Consider the following 20,588-nt stretch of genomic DNA (forward strand, 5'->3'; position numbering starts at 1 on the left):
GAAAGAAAGCCCATTAAAATGTATGCAATCTCCGAAGGTAACAAATCTAATGACTTAATATGTAAGAAGGAACTGCAGTTGCTGATTTAAACTGATGATAGACACAAAAAGCTGAAGCAACTCAGCAGAACAGGCAGCATCTAGGGTGAAAATGAGAAGCTAGTGTTACTTGGGTGGGGGAGGGATAGAGAGAGAGGGAATGCCGGGGCTACCTGAAGTGAGATAAATCAATATTCATACTACTGTGCTGTAAGCTGCCCATACGAAATAAGAGATGCTGTTCATCCAAGTTGCGTTTAACCTCACTCTGACAATGGAGGAGACCGAGGACAGAAAGGTCAGTGTAGGAACGAGATGTCCTCATTCTTTAGGGAACGGTGGCTCCCCTCTCCCGTCATAGATGAGGCCCTCACTTGTGTCTCCTCGGTACCCCACAGCTCCGCCCTTGCTCCCCCTCCCCCTAGTCGCAACAGAGACAGAGTCCCCCTAGTCCTTACCTTCCACCCCATCATCCGGTACATACAACACATAAACCTCCAAAATTTCCGCCACCTCCAACGGGATCCTACCACCAGCCACATTTTCCCATCTCCATCCCTTTCCACCTTCCGCAGAGACCGTTCCCTCCGCAACTCCCTGGTTAACTCATCTCTTACCACCCAAACCACCCCCTCCCCAGGTACCTTCCCCTGCAGCCGCAGAAGATGGAACACCTGTCGCTATACCTCCTCCCTCGCTTCTGTCCAGGGACCCCGACAGTCCTTTCAGGTTTGGCAGAGGTTCACTTGCACCTCCTCCAACCTCTTCTACTGTATCAGTTGTTCAAGATGTGGACTCTTATACATCGGTGAGACCAAACGCAACTGGGTGGTCGTTTCGCGGAACACCTTCGCTCAGCCCGCGTGAACCAACCTGATCTCCCGGTTGCCGGACACTTTAATTCTTCTTCCCATTCCCACACAGACCCTTCTATCCTCGGTCTCCTCCATTGTCAGAGTGCGGCCAAACGCAAGTTGGAGGAACAGCATCTCTTATTTCGCTTGGGCAGCTTACAGCACAGTGGTAAGAATATTGATTTCTCTCACTTCAGGTAGCCCCGGCATTCCTTGTCTCTCTCTCCATCCCACCCCCCACCCAAGTTGCACAAGCTTCGCATTTTCACCCTACAAACAACTTATAATGGCCTGTTTCCTTTATCATCGTTACTTTTTGCATATCTTTCATTCATTGTTGTTTATCTCTCTACATCACCGTCTATATCTCTCATTTCCCTTATCCCTAACCAGTCTGAAGAAGGGTCTCGACCCAAAACATCACCCATTCCTTCTCTCCAGAGATGCTGCCTGGCCCGCTGAGTTACTCCAGCTTTTTGTGTCTAATGACTTAATACCCGGATATGTTGGAGAAAACTCAGCTGAAGATAGAAAATGGATTAAGGTTCATTCATGATCCTCATTACTTCACAAAAGTTTGAAAGGTGCACTATTACAATACAATACAATACAATTTATTTGTTGTCATTTGTTGTTATTTGTTGTCAACGAAATTTGGTTTCTGCAGTCATACACACAAGAAAAAGAACCAAGACACAACACAGCAGGAGGGGTAATGTTGAAGGATCCGTGCAATGAAGGAGAGGTAGTTATGAGGGATTGCCACACTATGGAAGGGGTATTGATAGGAAAATGCTTGACTGTCAGTGGAATAACACTGCTCCCTGTGGAGCACTGAGTGCCCTTTCAGGAGGGAAGTGTTGACAGAGCACCATAATGCCGCCTGGACAGTGCTGAGGAAGAGAGTACGGGGCTATGTACCAGGTCAATTATGAAGTCAGGATATGCCAGAAATGTCGAGTTAATATCCAGAACATGTAATGCTGTCTGAAATGTTATACATTTCAAGCTTTTTTCTGCTTTAGTTTCCGATTTCCAGCGTCTGCAACATTGTGGTATTCTATTTGGTCACGACTCGTTCTTGGTTGTGGCACCCTGATGTGTTGAACGATGCTACACAAATGTAATTGCGGCCTTAAGGCTCAGATGAGAGGTGAAGACGTTTGGGTGTGGTGCTGGGAAACTAGAGGGAGGCTAATGTTGGGCCTCTTTATAAGAATGGTGTGCAAGGAAGAGTCTGAGAACTACTAACAGGTGAGCCTAAGTTAGTTATGGGGGGGGGGGGGGGGGGGGATTTTGAAAGACCGGATCTATATGGGGAAGGCAAAGACCGATTAATAATAGTCAGCATAGCTTGGTGCATGGAAAATCGTGTCTCAAAATTTGATTGAAACTTTTGGAGAGGTAACAAAGAAGGGTGATAAGGACAGCGTGATACATGTTGTCTACAGGGACATAAGTGAGGATTTTGACATGGCACCTCATGGTAGGCTGATCTAGAAGATTAGAACACATGGGATCAGGCATAAGCTATCTAATTAATTACAATTTTGGGTTGAAGATAGGAGGCAGAGGATGTTAGGAGAGGATTGTCTTCAGACTGGGGGATCTGTATTGAATGGAGTCACAGGGATCAGTGCTGGGTTCAGCGTTGTTCATTATTTATATCAACGATTTGGATATGAATGTAGGTGGAATGGTTAGTAAGTTTATGAATTACATTAAAATTGGTGGTGTCATGGACAGTGAATAGGTATCTAAGATTAGAAAGGGATCTAGGTCAACTAGGCCCAATGGGCTGAGGAATGGCAGATGGAGTTTAATTCAGATAAATGAAAGGCATAATATTGTGGTAAGACAAATTAAGTATTGTAGAACAGAGACCCAGGGATGCAGGTGCATAGTTCCATGAAAGTGGCAACACATTTAGACAGGGTGATGAAGCGCCTAGCCCCACATTGGATAAGATATTGAGTACAGTTGGGAAGTCGTGTTATAGCAAAAACAGATTTACAATATTACCAAGCCTGAGGATTAAACTATAGAGACTGGATTGGCTGTCTTAGTTTCCTATCCATGTACGATGCTGAGAGATGACCTCAGGGCTGGGTGCTTAATGACCTGCTCAAATCTACACCTATGACTATGTGCTTTATTTGAATTTGCTGATGACACCACTGTTGTTGACTGAGTTATAGGTGGTGATAATCCAGCGCAGAGGAGCAAGATAGAACACCTGGCTGAGTGGTGCCTCAACAATAACCTCTAGCTCAATGTCAACAAGTCAAGGGAACCAATTGTTGACTTCAGAAAGGGAAAGTCATTATTTTGGACTAGTTTAAAAAAAAATAATTGTGTATCAATGCCAGTTTTCAATGGTTGATTAGCCTTTAAATTCCTGGGAGTTAACATTTCGGACAACTCGCCCTGATATATTCATGAAGTAGATGGGCCAGCGCCTCTACTCTCATGAGACGTTTAAAGAGATTCGGCATGTGACCAAATACCCGAACAAACATTGCAGATGTAGTAGATCCTGACTGGTTGCGTCGTGGCTTGGTATGGCAATTCCAATGCACTGAGACAGCAGAGGCTGCGGAGAGTGGTGCACTCAACCCGATCCATCAAAGGCGCAGTCTCCTCCTTCATCAAAAGCCTCTACATGAGGCACTGCCTCAAGTTCATCAAGATCCCCACCATGCCTTCTACTTGCTTTTACATCAGGTAGAATGTACAGAAGCAAGCGGGCACACACCAGCAGGATCAGGAGCTGCTACTTTCCTGCAATCACCAGGTTCTTAAACCGGCTTGCACAATTATAATCCTACCTCAACAACTATGGACAACCTCTTCCATTACCAGGGACTTTCTTTTTCTCATTGTGTTTTGCACTAATGTGAGGAGAAATGGGCAGATAAATGATAGATGGAATTTAATACAAACAAGTGTGAGGTTTTGCACTTTGGAAGGTCGAATGTAAGGGGAAAGTATACAGTTAATGGCACTACCTTGAACAACATTAATGTACAGAGGGATCTATGGCTGCCTAAAATTGGGCCACACAAGTAGATAGCATGGTAAAGAAAGAGTATGGTATGCTTGCGTTTATCGGCCGAGGGACTGAGTGTAAGAGTCAGGAAATTATGATGCAGCTCTGTAAGATTTTGGTAGGTCCACATTTAGTCATATAATCATACAGCACGGAAACAGGCCCTTTGGCCCAATTCGACCATCCCAACCAAGATACCCATTGGTACATATATCGCCAAATCTTTCCTATCCATGAACATGTCCAAGTTAATTTTTAAATGCTGTTATAGTACCAGCCTCATCTACCTCCTCTGGCAGCTCCTTCCATATACCTGCCACCCACTGAGGAAAAAGTGACCTCTCAGGCTACTATTAAATCTTGCCCCTCACCTTAAATCTAGTGTATTCTTCTGTTCTGGATTCCCCCTGCACCGAGTAAAAGACTACCCATTCCCCACGTAATTTTATACACCTCCATAAGATCACCCTTTAGCCTCCTGCGCTCCAAGGAATAAAGTCCTTGTGGGAATATTTGGGGGCCTATAGCACACACCCACCAAGGTAATCATCCCTTTTTCATTTCTCAATTCCACCCATATAGTCTCACGCAACGTACCATCAGTGATGCCATCTCAGACAACTGCCATGATGTTCTCCTTAATCAATAAACCATCTTCCCCTCCTCTTTTACCCCCACTTCAGCAACTGTACCCTGCAACATTAAGCTGCCAGTCCTATCCTTCCAGAGAGATACAAAAAGTCGAAGTAACTCAGCGGGTCAGACAGCATCTCTGGAGGAAGGAAAACCTACCATATTCCTTTTCTCCAGAGATGCTGTTTGAGCAGCTGAGTTATTCCGGCTTATTGTGTCTATCTTCGGTTTAGAAACATAGAAACATAGAAAATAGGTGCAGGAGTAGGCCATTCGGCCCTTCGAGCCTGCAGCGCCATTCAATATGATCATGGCTGATCATCCAACTCAGTATCCTGTACCTGCCTTCTCTCCATACCCCCTGATCCCTTTAGCCACAAGGGCCACATCTAACTCCCTCTTAAATATAGCCAATGAACTGGCCTCAACTACCTTCTGTGGTAGAAAATTCCAGAGATTCACCACTCTCTGTGTGAAAAATGTTTTCCTCATCTCAGTCCTAAAAGATTTCCCCCTTATCCTTAAACTGTGACCCCTTGTTCTGGACTTCCCCAACATCGGGAACAATCTTCCTGCATCTAGCCTGTCCAACCCCTTAAGAATTTTGTAAGTTTCTATAAGGTCCCCCCTCACTCTTCTAAATTCTAGCGAGTTTAAACCAGCATCTGCTGTTCCTTCCTACACACTACTATCCCTCCCTTAATCAGGTTTGTAATGGCTATAACATCCTAACATCCACGTACCTATCCTAACCCTGAGTTCATTGGCCTTACCTGTCGGGGCTCCTTGCATTTGGAGTATTACAAGCTGACTCCGGTCTACATTTACCAGACAATGGCTTCTGCCATCTCTTGTATTTTGCTTATGTATAGGACCCCCTCCTTAAGTTAACTCCTCTTGGCAAGATTATGTTACGGATAATATTAATCTTAATAATACTAAAAAAAAATAACATTAAGAATAAGAATAATTGAGTGAAAGATTGCTTTACAAAGGAACATGACAAAATGATGATTTCTGGATCCAGGACATGGACTGGAATATATCAAAGGCCCACACCATCCTGGCCATACTCTCATCTCGTTGACCTTTACCTCCTGGTTCAAGAGCAGCTTCTTCCCATCAAGAATAACCCTCCTACACAACCCTAACACACAATTCTATCTCAGCAACCAACCACAATGGTCTTTGCCCTATAATGGTTGTCCCATGCACTTTGTTTTTTCACTATCATGGTCTGGTTTACTTAGAATAACCAATAATGTGCTGTATATTTATTGTTGTTGTTTTTGTTGTTGCATCGAATGAGTCTGTAAAGTTGCAGCAAATAACAATATTATTCTTCCAGTTCATACCCAGTGTATATGACAAATAAACTCTCTTGAAAGTCTAGGAATCATGCATTTATGTTATTTGTATATCACACACAACTCATTTATATTTGCTCCTTCCACGATTCCAACCCAAGTTAAGATGAACATTGGTTTAAATCATGGCAAATGATTGTGCCCCTTCAGACTTTGCACAGTACTATAGCCGACAGTTATGAGCAGTCAGAACTCTAGGTGGCAGTCTGGTCCACTGGTTCATTGTGCAAAGTGGGAATCTGCACCACCTGATATCCTGTTTAGTTTACAGCAACTAATGCACAAAAAGAAATGGTCGGTTGTCTTAATAAAAGCTACTCGACTGACGGACCTGAGCAGAAATTGTCTGAGCTTTAATGTTGTCCCATTCTTATCTGCTGACTCGGTACAGGGGTGTCTCCAAAACCACCCACAGCTTGATTCATTCAGCAAAACCTGAGGTCTTATGTTCACCACCACCCACCTCCTTCTCCAGTGAGGTGTCCTTCAGTTCTCTTTAGAGTTGGTACTTCAGAGACAAATGATATGTGTCTCAGTTCATGAAATTCAATGTAATGTGACCCAAATACATGAACCTGCCATTGAGCTGGCAAATGCATGCATCACTTAATTGCATTGCTTAACTGGAGACTGTGACTCATGTAATGAGAATGTTAGTCCCTGCACACTCTGGCCTAGTGCACCTTTGCAGAGCCTCAGTATAAGAGTGTCTCACTGCACAACACTGAGAGAACAGAAAACGTGGAGAGATATGACATGAGTTAGACCATAGAACATGGAACAGTACAGCACAAGAGCAGGCCCTGCAGCCCATAATGCCTGTGCAGAACCTGATCCCCAATTAAATTAATGACTTCTGCATGCATATGCATTCTGCATACTTCATATCCTTCCATTCCCTGCATATCCATATGCCTATCTAAAAGCTCTTAAATGCCATTATCACATCTGCTTCCACCACCACCACATTCCAGACACCTACAACTCTCTGTGTAAAGAAACATGCCCCGCATATTTCCTTTCAACTTTCCCCTCTCACATAGCTCTGCCCTCTAATCTTTAACATTTACACCCTAGGTAAAAGATTCTGACTGTACATTTATACCTCCCATAATTTTACAAACCTAGCTTCCGACGCTCCAGAATAAACAAGAAGTTTGTCCAACTTCTCCTTTTACTTAATGCCCGGTAATCCAGGCAGCATTCTGGTAAACCCCCTCTGCACCCTCTCCAAAGCCTCTACATCCTTCCTTATAAAGCCGCAACATGACTTCCTGAATCTTATACTCGATGCTTTGACTGATAAAGCAAGCATATCATACACATTCACTATCATGTTATCTACTTGTGCTGCCACTTTCAGAAATCTGTGTTGCCAATTTCACACTTGCCCAAATAAAATTGCAGCACCATTTTTCCTTTCACAATCTTTGTGTTGTCTGTAAACTTACTAACCAATCCATCTGCACCTCATGCCTACACAACTATCATCCAGTGTCCTTGACATCCACCATCATGAAATGTTTTGAGAGGCTAGTTATGGAGCGCATTAAATACAGTCCACCCAGCGGCCTTGATTCACTGCAGTTCGCCTACCGCCACAACAGGCCCACAGACGATGCCATCTACCTAGCCCTAGACTCATCCCTGGAACACCTGGGTAAGATAGACACCGACGTCAGACTCCTATTCATAAACCCCAGTCCAGCATTTAACACCATTATACCATCCGAGTTTATCACCAAACTCACGGGACTTGGAGTCAGCGCTCAACTCTGCAACTGGATCCTCGACTTCCTGACCAACAGACCTCAATCAATAAGGATAGGGGACAAATCATCCTCTATGATAATCCTCAACATGGGGGCTCTGCATGGATGCCCCCTTCTCTGGCACCTTTTTTACTCCTTGTATACCCATGACTGGATACATGAATTGAATCTCAGACAATTTACAAATTCGCAGACAACACTAACTAATTTCCATCCAGACTTTTAGACTGATCACAAACAGCAAAGCACTGACCCCTGAGGAACACAGCTGGCCACAGACCTCCAGCCAGAATGACACTCTTCCTCCACTAGCCTCCGTCTTGTATGTTCTGCATCCAAATCACTAGTGTCACTGTGGATTGCATGTATATTAATCCTATTGGTCAACCTACCATGAGGGACCATGGCAAATGCCTTACTAAAGTCCACACAGCCAACATCCAGTGCTGTACCCTCATCATATCACTTTCATCACCTCCTCAGAAATTTAAATCAAGTTTGTAAGAGATGACCTGCTGCAGACAAAGCCACGCTGGCTGTCCCTAAATTCTATACCTAAGAATCCTTGCCTATGGCAAAAGTGGCAATAAAGACCCTCGTCAAGGCCCCTGCAATGTCCTATTTCAATATCCTGGAGGTCCCATTAGCCTTGGGCACTTATCTCCCTTAATAGTCTTCAATAGACCCAATGCCCCCTCCTTATAGATCTCAAAATGTTCTATCATATTAATATAGCCTGCGTGGATCTCATTGCCTTCCACATCCTTCTCCAGTGCAATGTATTCATTGACTAAATCATTCATATCCTCTGACTCCAAGCACAAATTCCCTCCTTTATCTGTGAGTGCTCCTATCCTCCTCTTGTTACCGTCTAGTTTTATAATATACTAGACTAAGTGGGACCCGTTGGGTCCCAGCATCACACGGGAGGGCTGGTCACCAATGCAATATTCCACCTCTCCACCAATTTCAATACTGCTCGCCAGTGGGGGGGGCTGTCTGTTGTGCTAGTATGGGTGTTGCGGGCTGAAGGTACTGGTTTCCAGAGGGCTAGTATAGACATTGTGGGCCGTATGGATGCTTGGGCAGGCATCCAACTGTTACAACGATTTTAAAAGCCAAGCCAAGGCAAACAATTGGGCTGCAGCCACCCGACAACCAAAATTCATTTTGTGAACACAAACTTGTTAAATAAGGCGAGGCAAACAATTGGGCTGCAGACACATGACAACCAAAATTCATTTTGTGAACACAAACTTGTTAAAAAAAAGGCGAGGCAAACAATTGGGCTGCAGACACCCGAGAACCAAAAATCATTTTGTGAACACAAACTTGTTAAAAAAAGGTGAGGCAAACAATTGGGCTGCAGACGCCCGACAACCAAAATTAATTTTGTTAACACAAACTTGTTAAAAAAGGAGAGGCAAACAATTAGGCTGCAGATGCCCGGCAACCAAAATTCATTTTGTGAACACAAACTTGTTAAAAAAGGCGAGGCAAACAATTGGGCTCCAGACACCCGACAACCAAAATTCATTTTGTGAACACAAACTTGTCAAAAAAGGCGAGGCAAACAATTAGGCTGCAGACACTTTACAGGGCATCAAGGGGACTCACCGTGGAGTAGACGTGTGTTCAGTGTTATTCTCAGCTCAGTCTCTGCCAGACCCTCTCACTTCCTGGGTCTGGCAGAGACTGAGTGAGGCACGACACTTCCTGGTTTTATAGTCCCTCCCCCTGCCGCCAGCGGGTGCAGCAGAGGGAATGGGGAATTTTGTAAAAACATTAATATCTCTCTCATTTTTCATCGACGGAAAAAATCCTCCACACTCATACGGTGGAGGGGGGCTCTGAGCGAGGTGGCTAAAAATGACGGCCGTAGGTGGCGGCGTTCTCTCGGAAATCGCAGCACAGTCGGCTAAAAGCGGTCAAGATCAGAGATTTAGTAATATAGATGTGTACAATGTAATGGGATTGTCTTTAATCTGACTTGTCAATGACATTGGGCCCATATAATTGCCTGCTTGACTTTCTTCCTGCTTTCTTTATATTGCTCCATGGCCCTGTCTGACTTTATTTTCCTAAACCTTCATTTTTCCCTACGCTTCCTTTTTCTTCCTGACCAAAGTTACAACCTCTCTCATCATAGGATTTCTTACCTTGCCATCCTTAACCCTCCTACTTACTACAACAAGTCGGTCCTGAAATCTGATCAGCTGGCCTTTAAACGCCTTCCACATGTCAGATGTGAACTTAGCCATTACCAGCTTTTCCCAGTTTAGTCTTGCTAGCTCCTGCCGAATAATGTTATAATTTGCCCTCTCCCAATTTAGTACTTTCCCCAAATTTAGCACTTTCCTCCAAGGGCCAGACTTATCCTGATTCATAACTATCTTAAAAATTATTGAGCTGTGATCACTGTTTCCAAAATGCTCTCATCACCGTCCTATCCTGGCATGTTTCCCAAAACAAGATCCAATATGTTCCTTCCTCTGGTTGAACTATCCACACACTGTTTCAAGAAAACCAATTGGATACTTCTAACAAGTCCTGATTAGATAAGTTCTTGCACAAATGAAGTTCCAGTCAATACTGGGAAAGTTAAAGTCACCCACTAGGACAACTCAGTTTGTTGTACAGTTTCAGGTCGGAACCCTTCTTCAGACCTGATAGAGAGGGAGGCAAAAGAGGTATAAAAGTTGAATGTGAAAGTGTCTGAAGAAGAGTTCCAACCTGAAACGTCATCCATCTCTTTTCTTCAGAGATGCTGCCTGACATGCTGAGGTACTCCAGCACTCTGTATCTATCTTCGGTATAAACCAGCATCTGCAGTTCCTTGCTACACACTTCTATGCTCAGTAACCTGACTGATGAAGGCCAATGTGCTGAAAGCCTTTTTGACCACTTTATCTACCTGTGATGCCAATTTCAAGGAACTATGTACCTGCATTCCTGGATCCCTCTACTGCAACACTACCAAAAGCCTTGCCATATATTGTGAAGGTCCTCTCTGGTTAGACTGCTAAAAATGCAACACCTCACATTGATCTACATTAGACTCAATTAACCATTCCCCTGCCCAACTGATCGAGATCCTGCTGTAACCTTTGGTAAAACCATCTTTGCTATCATCGGCAAACATCTTTCAATAATTGGTCGACATATCTGTTCCTCTATCCCCTGCTAGCTCTTGGGAGGCCTAGAGTATAATCCCATCTGAGTGATTGTATCTTTCTTATTTTTGCGTTTACCAATATTGTTTCAGAGGCCAAACCCTCCAGTAGATCCTCCCTGAGTGTCGCTGTGACATTCTCCCTGATCAGTAATTCAACTTTTCTACCTCTTTTACTTACCTCTCTAGTTAATCTGTGCAATTTATTTCTAAGGTTGTGTAGTTGGAAGTGTTGTTACTTTATAAAACATAAGAAGTAGGACCAATCTAGCCCCTCCAGCCTGCAACTGTGTTCATCAATATCAAGGCTGATCTTCCAGTTCCTCTGGTTCTGGATCCTAATAATTGTTTCCCCTCTCACCATGACCCTATGTCCCCTGGTTCTTGATGTGGATTTGAGAAATAAAACAAGGATGATCACCTTATTTGGAGTGTACAAATAGGCCCTAAAAATAGTCATGGGAATTAGAAGAACAAATATGCTGGGAGATTGCGAGCTGCATTAGAGAATCAAGGGCCCAGTTAAAATGAGGAAAAGGAGAAGCCAAATATCAGTAAAAAAATAGTACTGGAGAAGGTGAACTCATCTAAACAGATGAATCACGCAATGGAATAAATAGCCTCCATCTAATATGAAGGACCAGCAGTAGTCATCAGGCGTGTTGGTGAATACTGATGATACTACATAACAGATGGCCAGTCATCACTGGTGATCTAATCACGCTGGTGAAGAGGGGTCTCGACCTGAAACGTCACCCCTTTCTTCTCTCCAGAGATGCTGCCAGTCCCGCTTTGTTACTCCTGCATTTTGTGTCTATCTGGGGAAACCATGAGTCAGCGAATCTACCCGGGAATATTCCAAGAACAGTGACAGCTATGGTCATGATTCTGACAAGCGCTTGCTGCCTTGCACACCCACCACTACTTTTACCACTGTGAGATCTCGTACCTCCGTCAGTGCAGGTTGTGCCCTTGTCTATTTCCCTGTTGAAGCCCTCCATCATCTGGGTGAAACGTGGCACCAGGCTGTGAAAGAAAGCAGACGGAAAGCAGCAATCACTAAAACTGAACTTCTTCCTCCCTGGAAATATGAAAGAAAAAATACACAGATCTGGATCATTTTTCATACCCTCAGAACTACATGAGACTACAAGAAAATAGGAGCGAGAGTCGGCAACCAGATCCCTCAAGCCTGCCCCACCATTCAAGGGGGGTCTGCTCAACTACTCCTCTTTGCCAGTTCCCCCTAAACAACAGATCCTCTATCCTTCAAATATTTATCTGTCTCCATTTTAAATATATCTAATGCCTCTGCCATCCCCTTAGATAGAGAAATCCAGAAATTCACTACCCTCTGAGAGAAGAAATTAGTATGCACTTTATTTTTAAATGTCTTTAGTTTGTAATCCTGTCCTCTTGTTTATCACTCTCCTCCCCATGACCATGTCTCAACATCTATCCTGTCAAGCACCCTGCAGTGATTATATGCTGGAATAAAGTCACCCTTCAATCTTCTGAACTCCAAAGAATACAGACCCACATGACTTTCTCAAAAAATACATTTAATCTTATAGAGTCAGAGAGTCATAGTCTTACAGTGTGGAAACAGGCCCAACTTGCCCACACCGGCCAACATGTTCCATCTACACTAGTCCCACCTGCCAGTGTTTGTCCCATACCCCTCTAAACCTGTCTTATCCATTTATCTGTGTAAATGTTTCTTAAACTTTCTCAACTATCTCCTCTGGCAGCTTGTGCCATACACCTACCACCCTTTGTGTGTAAAAGTTACACCGCAGATTCCTATTAAATCTTTCCTCTCCTCACCTTAAGCCTATTGTTTCTGGTTCTCTACTCTGGGCAAGAGACTCTGTGCGTGTACCCGATGTATTCCTCTCATGATTTTATACACCTGGATAAGATCATCCACCCCTCATACTACTTTGCTCCACGGAATAGAGTACTAGCCTGCTCCACCTCTCCCTATAGCTCAGGCCCTCGAGACCAGGCAACATATTTGCAAATCTTCTCTGCACCCTTTCCAGTTTGACAACATCTTTCCTATAACATGATGTCTAAAACTAAACACAGTACTCTAAATGCGGCTCACCAACATCTGAAACAATTACAACATGATCTCCCAACTTCTATACTCAATGCTCTGAATAATGAAGGCCAATGCTCCAAACGCTTTTTGACCACCCTATCTAGCTGCGATGACATTTTCAATGCAATATGTAGCTGTGCTCCTAGATTCCTCTGCTCTGCAACACTCCCCAGAACCCAACCATTCACTGTGTATATTCTTTGCTGAAACAACATGAAAGATGAGGACAGCGAATTGTGGACACAGCCCAGACCATCACACAAACCAACCAAACCATTGACTCCATTTATACCTCACGCCTTCAGCAAGGCTGAATTGCACCCCACCACTTCCTCTTCTCCCCTCTCCCTTCGGGCAAAAGGTACAGAAGTGTGAAAACGTACACCTCCAGATTCAGGGACAGTTTCTTCCCAGCTGTTATCAGGCAACTGAATCATCCTACCACAACTAGGGAGAAACCCTGAACTACTATCTACCTCATCGGTGACCCTCGGACTATATTTGATTGGACTTTACTGGCTTTACCTTGCACTAAACGTTATTCCCTTATCACATATCTGTACAGTGAAACTGACTCGCAGGAGGTTAGGTCACATAGGGTGCAGAATGGGCATGCCAATTTGATACAAAATTGGCTTGGTGGTAGGAGTAGTGGAGGGTTGCTTTTCAGTGAGCTGCAGGAATTAGTGCTGGGTCCACTGTTGTTCGTCATCCATATTAACGATTTAAATGAGAATGTAATTGGCATAGCTAGTGAATTTGTGCTCGACACTAAAATAGGTGGCATATTGGACAGTGAACATTACTTTAGATTACAACTGATTTAGCTCAACTGGAAAAATGGGCCAGAAGAATCAAAGCTGGAAAAAACAGAAAAAATAAAGATGTATATGCAGCTCCACTGTTTTCCAGCAATGTTTATGCATAGTGACCTTTGACCTGGGCATGCGCAGTCGGAATACTGAACTCGCTTATTGTGAAGTGCTGCATAGTGGTGAGTTAAACACAGTGAATGTCAGGGCCCTGGAGAGTGTTGCAGAACTGAGAGGTCGAGGAGTACAAGTACACAGTTCACTGAAAGTAGTGAGACTGGTAGACTGAATGGTAAAGAAGGCAATTGACCCATTAGCCTTCAACAGTCAGAGCAATGACTTCGTGAGTTGGTTGCGACAAATTATTACAAGACGTTAGTAAGGCGACACACGGAGAATTGTGCGATGTTCTGGCCACCTAGTTATAGGAAAGATTCAATGAAGCTGGAAAGGGTGCAGTAAAGATTCACCTGGATTTTGGAATGGGACAGGAGGGCTTGGGTTATAAGGAGTAGGTTGGGTCATTTTACCCCAGGAGTGCTGGAGTTTGAGGGGTGACCTGTAGATCTATATGAAATCACGGGGGACGCAGATAAGTTGAGTAGTCTTTTTTCTCAAGATTGCGAGAGCGCGTAGATTTAATGTGAGAGGGAAAATAATTAAAGGGGGCTTGAGGGCAACATTCTCACACCGAGAATATTGGGTATGGGGAATGAGTTGCCACAGACAGTAGTTGAGGCAGGTACTATGACAAAGTTTAAGAGATAATTGGACAGGCAGATGGATAGAAAGGTTTAAAGGAATATGGGACTTGCTCAGATAAGCAACTTGGTCAACGTGGACAAGTGGTCTGGTTCCATGATGCAGACTTTATGTTGCAGAAAGGTATTTTATAAACAGCTCTCTTACTCAAGCCCTCTGACAGTATGGCTATAACTCAGCCCTGCCAATACAATTCTTTGGTGATCGCTCAGAGCTGTCCCCTTAAGAATAAGGGGTAGGCCATTTAGAACTGAGATGAGGAAAATCTTTTTCACACAGAGTTGTGAATTTGTGGAATTCTCTGTCTCAGAAGGCAGTGGAGGTTGATTCGCTGGATGCATTCAAAAGATACTCTTAGGGCTAGCAGAATCAAGAGGTATGGGGAGAAGGCAGGAACGGGGTACCGATTGCGGATGATCACATTGAATGGCAGTGCTGACTCGAAGGGCCGAAAGGCCTACTCCTGCACCTATTGTCTATGTATCTATGTTTCTATGTAACATTGCAGAGCTCCCTATGTATGGACCTTCCCACAACAAAACACTCCCTTGGTAATGTCCTCCTACAATACTGCACTCCTTTGCACTGCCCCCCAGTGTGGCGCTCCATCCACATGACCCTCCTCAGCATTGTCCTCGCACAGTGCAACACTCCCTCAGCACCATTGGAAGTTTTCCTGACTTCCCACATCATGAAGGAGGAGCATAACATGTCTTAACTGCCATCTCCACTGCACTAAGGCCATGGAAGAGTCACAAAAAGAGTTACAGACCTTACCTTACCTTGCCGTTACCCTCCACTCAGCCTCCTGGCCAAAACTTCACCAATCACAGCCTCAGCTCTTATCCTCAATAACGCACTTTACCACAGCCTCTCCCAACAAGGCTGCTCCCTATCTTCTACCCCGCTAGTGCCTGCCTTCCTTTTATACACCACTGGAAGCAGTAATTCCTGGACATAACAGAATTACATCAACGCTTTTAATAAAGGCGACTTGATTCAAATCAGCGGTCAATCCCGTAACTAGATATTGGCCCCAGAGATCGATCAGCTTCTCCCCTTTTATGCATGCTGATGTTCACCTGTCATGTTTCATCTCATTGTAAAGGAAGACGTCGTTCAGGATGGACTCCGATTGGATTGACGAGCCTTTGGATTTCTCCAGCTTGGAAAGCATTTCCTGAAGAAGAGAAGACTTCCCGTTGCCAGGTTCACCTGGAGAAAGTAAAGACAAAGCTGGAGTTTCCAAAAGGCTTTCCTGTTATACCAGCCCTTCAACCTTGAATATGATGGGCAGAAAGTGTATATTACAATCTTCTTTTGTGTCACCTTTCTTTAATCTCAATAACAATAATAAACTGGAAAGGGTACAAAGAAGATTTACAAGGATGTTGCCAGGGCTCGAGGGGGTGAACTATAGAGAGAGGTTGAGTGGGCTGGGTCTCTATTCCTTGGAGCGCCGGAGGATGAGGGTGATTTTATAGAGGTGTATAAAATCATAAGGGGAATAGATCGGGTACATGCACAGAGTTTCTTGCCCGGAGTAGGTGAATCAAGGACAAGAGGACACAGGTTTAAGGTAAATGGGAAGATTTAACAGGATCTGAGAGGTAACTTTTTCACACAAAGGGTGGTGGGTATATGCCACAAGCTACCAGAGGAGGTAGTTGAGGCTGGGACTATACCAACATTTAAGAAACGGTTAGACAGGTACATGGATAGGACAGGTTTAGAGGGGTATGGGCCAAATGCTGGCAGGTGGGACAAGTGTGGCTGGGACATGTTGGTGGGTGTGGGTAAGTTGGGCTGAAGGGCCTGTTTCCACACTGTATCACTCTATGACTCTATAACACTGAATTTGGCATGTTTATTCTTGTCTTTTGCACTGCTGTTGTACTCATGTGTGGCATGACTTGACTGGGTGGATCACAAAACAACATTTTTCACTTTATCTTGGTACACATGACAAGAAAACTAATACCAGTACCATTCACTTAACAATTTTCATTGCTGGTGTGTGGAAATCATTGGCGCAGCTAGGATTTATTATCCATTCCCAACTGCCTCCCAATTGTTATGCTTAGCTCTACCTCAACCACATTACTGTGGGTCTGACATCACATGCAGGCTATGGATAGTCGATTCTCATCCCTCCCTGGACGAGTTGGGCCGAAGGGCCTATTTCTGTGCTGTATGACTCCCTATGACTATGCTCAAAGTTTCTCAGCTGTCACACTGGGATTTGCACACATGTCTTTCAATCATTAGCTGCATCTCTGGATTAGTAACAGGAATACAACAGCTACGCTTCTGTTCTGGTGCAGGCAAGAGAAATTTAAAGTAAAAGATGATTGGCTTTCAGAATCTGATGTTGGATCTTTTCGGTCTGGTAATGATTAAAATCCTGACCACATTAAGCACAATGAAAGATGGATGATGTTCATCCTGAAAGGTCATTCGTTGAACTGTAGGAATGGGAGCTGGAGATATGGTCTTAGGTACAAGGTCTGGATGTCAGTGCTGAAGCATTTCCATGGTGGATGCAACGTGACGTGGTGGGGAATCTGTAGGGATGCTGCTTCAAGAAGAGAAAATGTTGCAAAAGTTCAGTAGGTCGGGCAACTTCAATGGAAAGAGAATTAGTTATCATTTCAGGTCTTTATCAGATGTAAGGCATTTTGATGTCATCAACAAACTTACCCAACAATCCATCTAAATTTATGTCTAGGTCATTTACATATATCACAAACAACTGTGGAAACTCCACTGGTCTCAGTCCTCCAACCACAATATCTTCCTTCCACCACAACCCCTCTGTCTTCTATGAATAAGCCAGTTCTGAATGCATACGACCAGGTCATCGTGAACCTCGTACATAGAAACATAGAAATTAGGTGCAGGAGTAGGCCATTCGGCCCTTCGAGCCTGCACCGCCATTCAATATGATCATGGCTGATCATCCAACTCAGTATCCCGTACCTGCCTTCTCTCCATACCCTCTGATCCCCTTAGCCACAAGGGCCACATCTAACTCCCTCTTAAATATAGCCAATGAACTGGCCTCGACTACCCTCTGTGGCAGAGAGTTCCAGAGATTCACCACTCTCTGTGTGAAAAAAGTTCTTCTCATCTCGGTTTTAAAGGATTTCCCCCTTATCCTTAAGCTGTGACCCCTTGTCCTGGACTTCCCCAACATCGGGAGCAATCTTCCTGCATCTAGCCTGTCCAACCCCTTAAGAATTTACATCTTAATCTTTTGGATCGGCCTACCATGAGGAACCTTATCAAAAGCCTTACTAAAAACCCTGTATACAACATTCACCGCACATTCACCAGCTGGCCTTTAAACGACTCTCGCATGTCATCTGTGGACATACCCAATAAGAACAGAATAAGTTCAAGTTTAAGTGAGTTTATTGTCATGTGTCCCTGATAGGACAATGAAATTCTTGCTTTGCTTCAGCACACAGAACATAGTAGGCATTTACTGCAAAACAGATCAGTGTGTCTTCCTTATGTTTCTGTGTTCTGGGCCTGTATTCCTTGGGGTTTGGTATGAGGGGTGGGATGCAAGCAGAAGCCTCCACGTGGCGCATCACATCCCGGGCAATGCTGACGACAGAAACTGTACCACAGTGACTGACCGAAGTAGCCAATTCTGCAACCACCGACCGTCAACCGTCACTGAAGATGGCTGGACATGAGGAAGAAGAAGGTATGAGGGGTAACCTTATTTAAACATACAACAACACGATTGAACATTATTTATCCCAGGAGGGTAATTGGTCTGCCAACAGTCATAAAACACAACAAGATACATGAAACATGAAGTTAGTGTGACCAGTGGGAAGCCCAGGATTTGGGGTGTGCAAAGATTGGGAAGGGGGGAGGGGGAAGCGAAGTCAGTCTACCCCCACGACAGAAGTGGGAGGAGTTGTACAGTTTAATAGCCACGGGGAAAAAAATCTTGCATCTTGGTGGTGCCAGTCTGTTGCTGCAGGTGCTCTCAGGTTGATCAGTCTATAAGGTGCAATAGTAATTTAAAAAATAGATAAACAAATAAATAAATAAATAAAAGGTACCAGGATCTAGTAAAAAAAAACAAAAACAAAAAAAACCCAACAAAAACAGACTTGGTTGGTAGTCCCCTTTCTGCGGAGTTTAATGTTATAATAGAGCGATTGTTTCTCCTTTCTTTTTCCTTCTTTTCTAGGGTCTACTTTCTTTCTTTACTTCCTTCTCTAACTTCTTTTCTAAGGTGCTTTCTTTTCTCAACACTCTCTTGCACCTTCACGACTCTTGCGCACTTTCCTTACTTCCTTTACTTCTATCTTTTTCTTAAAGCTCAAAAAATGAAGCGGTACAAAAAATGTATTAAGACATATGTGTTGTGTATTATTGTAACTTACCGTACTTCTAATAAAAAAAAAAAAGAAAAAAAAAAAAGGTTGATCAGTCTGAAGAAAGGTCTCGACGCGAAATGTAACCCATTCCTTCTCTGCAGAGATGCTGCCTGTCCCACTGAGTTACTCCAGCATTTTGTGTCTATATCGATTTAAACCATCATCTGCAGTTCCTTCATACAGCTTCTGAGACACCCTCAGCAAGTACAGTACCTCTGCACCTGAAATGTGCCAGTTGGCAGCTCTGCAATAATCCACATACAGTAGAAGACCAAACAGAGTACTGGGCAGATTAAAGTGTATCTTTCTGTCGAGTGGATGATCTTTTGGCAGCGGTTAATATTTATCTCAGTGTGGATCCCTGTGAATAACCTGCAGTGTCTTGACGTTTTTGGCAAATGAACAGGCCACGAGGAGATGGGCAATACTCCAGTCCACACCACAGCCTCCTCGAAGGCAGTATGTGCAGGGAGTGAGGCCCTGACCACATGTGAAGGATCCGAGAGTTTGGGGAGCAAGGTATTCACACCTTGACCCAGCAATCGCCTTCTCTCTGGTGACATTGGTTTTGCCATTGCTATGAAAGGCATCTGAAGCTTTGACTGTTGAGTCTACGGTGCCTCTGCCAGCAGCAGGCTCTGTAGCAATTTGAAGCATTTGTGAGTGATAGCAAGCGGTTCTACAGACTGTGGGTGCAGGGTAGTGACGTGACACTTCCACCACCTTTGGTGTTGTTTTATTCACTAGTGGCAAAGGTTATTGATCATTATGTAAGTGCAGCAGAGGGATGCTGAGTGTATAATGCGTGAGATAAGTGGCTTTTAGTACTTGTCTAAAGTGACACATGCGTGCTTTTTAAATTCCTGCCCTGCAACCCGCACCTTCGCATCTCTATCAGACAAGTAATTTTAGGATCTATTTAAAGAAAGTAAGTCAGCATTTTGCAAGCAAAGGTGTGCAGGGAGAAACAATTCCCCAAATCCTCATCAACCCCAAGACCAGAGCATTAACACGTAGCAGCCATCACCTCCACATTAGCATTATCGGAATCAAGGGGAAAGGACCAAGGTGGGCAACAGCACAAGGAAACACAGTGCCAGTCACAGGGAGGAGAAAGGAGTATGCAGAGGGTGGGGAGGTAGCATTAATGGACCACCACAAGAGGAGATGTCACTGACAGTCCCTAGATTCCTATTCCTCTATCAGTTTAGTTTATTGGTTACAGTGAAAAGCTTTTGTTGCATGCTATCTAGTTAGTGGAAAGACAATACATGATTACAATCCAGCAATTTACAGTGTATAGATACTTGATAAGGGAGTAATGTTTAGTGCAAGGTAAAGCCAGTAAAGTCCGATCAAGGATAGTCCAAGGGTCACCAATGAGGTAGACAGTAGTTCAGCACTGCTCTCTGGTTGTGGTAGGATGATTCAGTCGTCTGGTAAAAGCTGGGAAGAAACTGTCCCTGAATCTGGAGGTGTGCGTTTTCACACTTCTACATCTTTTGCCCGATGGGGCAAGGAAGAAGCGGGAGTGGCCAGGGTCTGTCTCGTCCTTGGATTATGCTGCTGGCCTTGCCGTGGCAGTGTGAAGTATAAATGGAAACTGATGGTCTGGGCT

General features: G+C 44.1%; 1 protein-coding gene across 1 annotated transcript in view; it reads right to left on the reverse strand.

Annotated features, from left to right (window-relative positions):
* The window catches only part of dnah14 (dynein axonemal heavy chain 14), a 435,381-nt gene that overhangs the window by 118,739 nt on the left and 296,054 nt on the right, over nt 1-20,588 (reverse strand). The window contains 2 exon segments of the mRNA XM_033020484.1: nt 11,836-11,912; nt 15,650-15,782. Of these exon segments, the coding sequence (XP_032876375.1) occupies nt 11,836-11,912; nt 15,650-15,782 (210 nt within the window).

This window comes from Amblyraja radiata, chromosome 5 (genome assembly GCF_010909765.2).
Source record: "Amblyraja radiata isolate CabotCenter1 chromosome 5, sAmbRad1.1.pri, whole genome shotgun sequence".
Classification (NCBI taxonomy): domain Eukaryota; kingdom Metazoa; phylum Chordata; class Chondrichthyes; order Rajiformes; family Rajidae; genus Amblyraja; species Amblyraja radiata.